The following is a 7,500-nucleotide window of genomic DNA, read 5'->3' as shown; positions in this document are numbered from 1 at the left end:
CTCTTATATTTATTTATTTACTAAATATTTAACCTGATTTTGTTGTCCCATTGTCGATTGTTGTGTGCACTAATGCTGATGTGAAGCCTCCAGTTTGGCCTTTTGGCCGTCGCCATCTTGTTTTTGTGTTTTTGCAACCAGTGAACAGGAAGTGACCATATTTGGACTGAGGAGGAGTGACGTAGAGACTACGTCTGGTAGAATAACTGTTGTCGGCGAGGAGAAAATCATCAGAAGTGGACGTAGTCGTCGTGACGTCGCTCATCGGTTTGTGGATGATTTGAAGCCTTGATTTCTCCGCCATCTTGGGGTTTTTTTGCAACCAGGGAATAGGAAGTGACCATATTTGGACTGAGAAGGAGTGACGTAGTTACATAAGTTACGTGACAAATAAATCAACGTTGACTTCTTGTTTTAGAGAGAGAACAAACTGCTCTTTTAAAGATCTTTATACTTTGTGGTTCATGAGTACGTGGAAATGTCAACGAATTACAGCGCATACATTTTTTACACACACACACACACACACACACACACACACACACACAACACTCACTTTGCCTGGCAGAGATAATGACATTAACTTGATCTTCACAAAACTGTGACGGCATTTTTTTCCCACATATTTTACAGACAAAAATGTTGATTCAATAACTGACGGATAAAATAAATAGCAGACAAATGCCACAGCAGCACGAGTGCTTTGTGGGATCAGTTATAGGTCATAATCAATAAGCGCTATTGATAAACCACCTCTCCTCACCCTCTCCTCACCCGTTCCTCCCCCGTCACACTCACACCTGTCAGTCAGGTGTTTCACGGTGAGAGGAACATGAAGACGGAGACAGGAGAGACATAAAAAAAGAAACAAACAAGCAGCACAGAGAGGATGAAAGATGAGAGTAAAGAGAGACTGGCAGGTGAGATAGGACAGTAAAGGGGGAGAGAGGGTGAGGAAGCAGAGAGAGAAGCATCTCATTAGCATACTCTCCCCCCAGCTTACCGGAGTCTCACCAGTAATCCCACTGTGACTGAATATCAGTCGCTGGACGAAACGCCAGAGTTCACTTCTTTAAGACGGAGAATGTTTCCACCGATAAACGTCGACTTCCCCCCTGAATTAAACATGAATGCAGCTGAAGACTCTCTCCATGAATAAATGCAGATTAATTCATTAATAATGAAAAATACAGTCAAACGTATAGGACAGAACATCTTAATTATAGAGCGATAGAATATTTTATTAATCCCAGCAGGAGAATGTATCGTTACAGCATCTTAGCAAAAAAAAACCCAGAAACAATACTCAGTAATATACAATAATTACAGTATTTTACTGCACTGATATACATGTCAGTAATGCTAAATTAAATGGTAATTATGAGAAAAGAATAATGAAAATATGAAGTATATAATAATTATACTTGATGATTCAGGATGATGACTTAGTATTTCCTAATAATGACAAAGTAATGTAAAATTATTATTTTAATACGTCAGGTATCTGGTGATTTGTTTGTTGCTGGAGAAAAAAAACAACTTTCAAATACAACTTCGACAACTCAGAATCACGGCAATGTCGTCAAATAGTCAAGAAATTAAATCGATTGCTTTCTTGTTTAGCAACTTGAAATGTCGCTTTTTTAAGTGTTACTTTGAAGGACTTGTTTTTCGGGACAACATTAAATTACGAAACAAAAGTTTAGAAAAATATCACGGATGGGCTTAAAATAGGTACGTACAGTTTTGCTTGGTTAACTTTAGGAAAAGATGGTGAAATACTTAGTTAGCTTTAAGAAAAGATCGTAAAATACTTAGTTAAGTTTAAGAAAAGATCATAAAATACTTAGTTAGGTTTGAGAAAAGATCATAAAATACTTAGTTAGGTTTAATAAAAGATCGTAAAATACTTATTTAGGTTTGAGAAAAGATCGTAAAATACTTAGTTAGGTTTGAGAAAAGATCGTAAAATACTTAGTTAGGTTTGAGAAAAGATCGTAAAATACTTAGTTAGGTTTAGGAAAAGATGGTGAAATACTTATTTAGGTTTAATAAAACACTTCTAGATGACTGAACAGTAAGTGACTCACGTCTGGTTTTAGGACTCATCCTGCAGCTCTCTATAAACACTCAGATTTGTTTACATTGGAGTTTAAAGTCTGCTTTAATAAATGTGAAATATTGTGAAGTATATGTGAACTTGTTCGAACGTGAAATGAGCTTTAATGTGTGAGAACAGAGCAGAATTATGACTCCTGTTAAGACGACTAACAATGAAACGTTTGTCTCAGAATCGTCAATTTGTTTCGGTCCGTTGCTCAAACTGCATTCATTCTATTTTCTTTCCTCATTAGCAAACATCGACAAAACGCCTGTGACACTGTTTCATGACAAACACCGGCGTGGGTCGATTAAAGTGCCTCGTAGCTGCAGAGAGAATTCATTCAGTTAATTGTTGAAACCACAGGACTGCATGAATCAGCTCTTCTTCTTCTTCTTCTGCTCACTGCAGCACATCAGATGCCTCGGAGGGCAAGAATCCAGCGGGACGCAGCACATTTCCTCCTTCATAAGGTGGAATACTGGAACATAAACGCAAAGTTTTACTCGAGAGTATCTGAAACCAACAAGTCCTCCGAACTGCAGAATAATGAAATCATGCATCTCTGGATTCAATAAAGACAGAGAGAAACCACCTCATCCGTAGCTTTGGACATCCAACACTCAAAATGAAGTTTATAGTTTGGTCAACCCACTCGCTGGGCTCACTTTTTTATTCCAGAGATGAGAGACTCAGCCTCCCTGCAGAGCTTTTTAACAAGTCCGCAGCTCAACTCACAATGTTTGATGTGTTCAACACGATGGAGGCTGCAGGAGTTCAGGAGAGAAACCAGGCGACACGTCTGAACTAACGAGGAATCACTCACTTCTTCAAGTACTGATACCATAGTGTAGAAATACCCTGGTAGAGTAAAAGTCCTGCTTCAAAATGTAGTAAAAGTACAAAAGTATCAGCATCAAAATATGCTTAAAGCTACTACGAGGAACTTTAATTTAGTGTTGATTCTGTCGCCCCCTGTGGACTAAAGCGGTAGTGTCTCTGAGCACCAGACTCCCTTTAGAAAACCTCTCATTTTACTGCAGCAGGGTCTGACAGTCTGCCCCTCTCAGCCCTGGTTCTGGTTCTCCCGTGCCTCCCTTCCCTGCCTAACTACAGAAGTGTCGTTACTGAAGTACGGAAGCTACGAGACGAATAAATGAACGTTTACTTCTCGTCTCACACGGGGAACGAACATCCGTCTCCCGGAGGAAACGTTTGGGTTCTTGTGGTCTGTTGATTAATTACATGGATCACACACCAATGGATTTCTCTACAAATCACTGCAGCAATATTTAATATTTGAATGAAATTCAAACCATAAATAGGCGACAAGATAGAACACAAGTCTCTCTTACAGGATACCCCCCCCACTCACTGCATCACTGACCTTCAAATGAATGAGACAAACTACAGCAAAATAAAGTTGAACATATGATTTATCACAGAGACCTGGTGGGTGTAGAATGTGGCTGAGATATGGACACCTTGTTGGTGATTCTGGACCTCTGTATGACTCCTGTACCTTTTCTGTTCAATCGACATTTTGGATCCTTCTACAGCTGCGCTTGTTAAACTGCCTGGTGGGTTTATTTTACTTCCCTCAGTATTTTCTCTCTGCTTTCTCAAAGTCATCCCTAACATATTCAGCCTTTTTTTTACAATTTATTTCCTGCTCTCATGCTCCTCGTTAAACACCTGCTGTCAGTTACCTGCAGCTAGAGGATGAATCGTGTCAGTGTGGAAGACATGAAAATAACCGTCGGTGTGTTTCCTTTAACCTCGGGCATCGAGCGGCCGAGTCGGTCCATATAATGATTTCCAGCTGAGGCAGAGAGGAGATGCTAAAGTGTTGCAGTGATGGTTTATCTTTCTCTTCTTCTTGTCAACACTTTCAGACTCTATGACGGTGCGGAGAGGAAAGAAGCTCAGCATCTCCATCCAGGAACACATGGCCATTGACGTTTGCCCCGGCCCCATCAGACCCATCCGACAAATCTCCGCCTACTTCCCCCGCCGGTCCCCCACCTCCCCCGGCCCCGTGTCCCCGAACCCGGCCTCCTCCCCGCTGGCCCTCAGCCCCAGCTTCGTGGCACCCGGGATGGGCGGGGCTCACCTCTTGTCTCCTCTGCTGGCTCACGGCCGGCCCGGCGGTGGCGTCGGTGTCGGCGGGTCTTTGTCTCTGACCAGCAGCGTGGACACATCGGTGGAGATCAACAGCTCCGACAGTGACGACTGCAGTGAGCCTCGCTGCCGGCATGTGTGTGTGTGTGTGTGTGTGGTACTGTGAACCTCTACACACCTGTAGCCGCTTTTTGCATGACTCAGCATGTTGCATCTAGACTTCAGGTAAAGTGGTTTGTGTTTCCATCTAAATGTAGCACAAATTTCCTAAAAATCTGCAAATGAAAATGCAAATTTGTGCACGTTTCCATCAGACGGCAAGTGAAGCCAATGCTAAAGTGCCTTAAAGCTGCATTCTCTCTAATGTCCATCAGGGGGCGACTCCTCTGGATACAAAAAGAAGTATTTTTGTATATAAATCTATGAGAAAATGACTTCTCACTTAATTTAATACCTAAGTAAAAGGCCAAAAACTAGGATGGCAATGGCCAAAAACAACAATCACATCAAAAGATGGTGACATTCAAAAACCAAAATGGCAACGGCCAAAAACCATGATTGGACATCGGCTCAGTAAGGTAAAACTCAAAGCTAGCAAAGGGCAAAAAACAAGATGGCGACAGCTAAAATTACAAACTCGAGGCTCCGAAACAGCAGTCCTACAAACGAATGGCTGACATCATGTTGATAATATCCAATTCTTATATACAGTCCATGGTTACTACCCATAATGCATCATGATGTTTGGTGGTCACCATCTTTTGTTTTGCCGTCGCCATTATTTTTTCCCATTACACCATCTTCTTTTTGGCCCGTCATTACCTCGATTTTTGGCAGTCACCATCTTTTTTTTTGGCCTACCCTCTTCAGTTTCAGCCTTCGCCATCTCTGTTTTTTGGCTGTCGGCATCTTAGCTTCTGGCTGTTTACTGGGGTAATAATTTAAGTGGGAAGTAAGGTCATTTTCTCATGAACTCAGCTGAGCGGAGTTCATTAAGTCTCGGCCGTCTGAAGACTTTGAAGATCCGATCAGCACTTAATAAGCCTGTTGGACTAAAGCTGGCTCTGCTGCTGTGCTGTAGGCACATTGGAAGTAAAGACTCATGGCCATGGATTTAAAAACCATAACTGACAGTGTGGTCGGTCTATTGTTCTGATCAGGGACCAGCTGCAGGACTGAGGGAATGTAAAAATGCTGCAGTGCGATCAATAAACAAAAACACCAGAGTCCAATTTATCTGACCACGTTTACCCCCGAGTTCAGTTCAGAGATACAACTTATGAATAATTCATGTGTTTAAGTCAAAATAACATTGATAATGCAATACGTTCTGCTCCCACATTTCGATCACAGGCATTTAAAGAGTTTAATGGGGCAGCAGACTGCAGATAAAACAGGATCGTCAGAGACTCCTCATTTGTGTTGGAATTGGCTTTCAGGTTTTCCAGCATCATCTCGCTGAATGAATGAAATATGAGCTTCCTGAGAGGTGAAGGAGAGCGGGGAGGAGATCAGCCTCAGTGGTAGAATAAGAATACATTGTGATGAACGACTGCTCTCAGTGCTGATGTCGTCAAGCTGCCTTGTGATTCAGATCCACTCACAGAATAATTGGGGGTTTCTATTTCAACATGAATTTATCATCAGATGTGTTATGCAGTCACTGGCTGATGATTTTATTTGTTTTCTGATTCATCAGAGTGTCACAGTGTGACAGCCTGTCTCATGCAACTAACCCACCCCTCCAATAAAAGAGCGAGAGCGCCAGACGGAAAGAGACACAAAACAATGACTAACAACACGTATTGAGTCTCTTTGTTGTAATTTTTTGTCTCTTTGTGGTGGTTTTGTTTCTCCTTGTAGTCATTTTGTGTCTCTTTGTGGTCGTTTGTTTGTCTCTTTGTGGTCGTCTTTGTGGTCATTTTGTGTCTCTTTGTGGTCGTTTGTTTGTCTCTTTGTGGTTGTCTTTGTGGTCATTTTGTGTCTCTTTGTGGTTGTTTGTTTGTCTCTTTGTGGTTGTTTTTCTCTTTTTGGTTATTTTGCCTCTTTGTGGTCGTTTGTTTGTCTCTTTGTGGTCGCATTGTGTCTTTGAAATCATTTTACATCTCTTTGTGGTAATTTTTTGTCTCTTTGTGGTGGTTGTGTTTCTCCTTGTAGTCATTTTGTTTCTCTTTATGGTCGTTTGTTTGTCTCTTTGTGATCGTCTTTGTAGTCATGTTGTGCCTCTTTGTGGTCGTTTGTTGTCTCTTTGTGGTTGTTTCTGAATCTTTGTGGTAATTTTTAGTCTCTTTGTGGTGATTTTGTGTCTCTTTTTAGTCATTATATGTTACTTTGTGGTCATTTGGTATCTTTGTGTAGACATTTTGCATCCCTATTTGGTTATTCTGCATCTTTTGTTGTGTTAAAAGAACACTTTTTTCATTAGAGCTTGAGTCCTTTTGTTTGAGATTTCCTCCAAAGGCTCAGATCTCCTCACTGCAGAGCATTTTCACTGTGCAGTGACGTCTTCAGGGTGCTGAAGCACTGCGTTTATTGGTGCTGTATGTTTTTACAGCAGCCAGTTGTCTCTGCGCCGGGATGCTGGAAGTCAGTGTAGGTGGGTGGAATCACAACCGCAAGCATTCAGATTTGGAGAAAAAAAACATGTAAATGTAAAGTGCACCCACAGTTTTTGAAATCCATTTTGTGTTGAGGAAGCAGAGAGAAGTGTTTCATAAGCAGAGAGAAGTGTTTCATACTGAAGCTCTGAGATACATCTCTTATCTCTGCATGCTAGTAAGTACAAGTACAAGCATCTCAAAACTCTAATTAAATAAGATACTCGGATAAATGCATAGTGCATACTTTCCACTTGTTTTTAGATTTTCAAGTCGTTCATATCAGATTCTCTGACAACTGAAGCTGCTGCTGATGTGCTGCTTTTGATGCATGACCAGGGTTTCAGAGATAAGATGCAAATGCTGTGAAGTGTCTCTCAGGCGGCAGCTGTGACAATGATATACATTTAATTTCAGTCCCTTATGGAGAAGAAATACCGTCACCCCACAGACTAAGAGAGACACAAAACAACTACACACAGCCATGAGGTTGTTTTGTCTCTGCAGTTATTTTACAACCCTTTTTTTGCATTTCGTTGTGGTCTTTTTTTGTATCTTAGTGGTCGTTTTGTGTCTCTTAGTGGTTGTTATTTGTCTATCTGTAGTCATCTTGTGTCTCTTTGTGGTCGTTTGGCATGTCTTTCGGATCATTTTCTGTCTCTCGGTGGTGACTGTGTCTCT

At 41.3% G+C, this 7,500-nt stretch overlaps 1 protein-coding gene across 1 annotated transcript in view; it reads left to right on the top strand.

The window, feature by feature from the left end:
* doc2a (double C2-like domains, alpha) overlaps positions 1-7,500 on the top strand; it is an 18,596-nt gene that overhangs the window by 2,222 nt on the left and 8,874 nt on the right. Inside the window, exon 2 of the mRNA XM_068725599.1 lies at positions 3,997-4,338. Coding sequence (XP_068581700.1) covers positions 3,997-4,338 — 342 coding nt within the window. The remainder of the gene's footprint in view (positions 1-3,996; positions 4,339-7,500) is intronic.

The sequence above is a fragment of the Cebidichthys violaceus genome, unplaced genomic scaffold, assembly GCF_023349555.1.
Source record: "Cebidichthys violaceus isolate CVI_PGR_0920_01 unplaced genomic scaffold, fCebVio1.0.p SCAF_36, whole genome shotgun sequence".
NCBI lineage: Eukaryota > Metazoa > Chordata > Actinopteri > Perciformes > Stichaeidae > Cebidichthys > Cebidichthys violaceus.
This window is presented reverse-complemented; position numbering and strand designations above follow the sequence as displayed.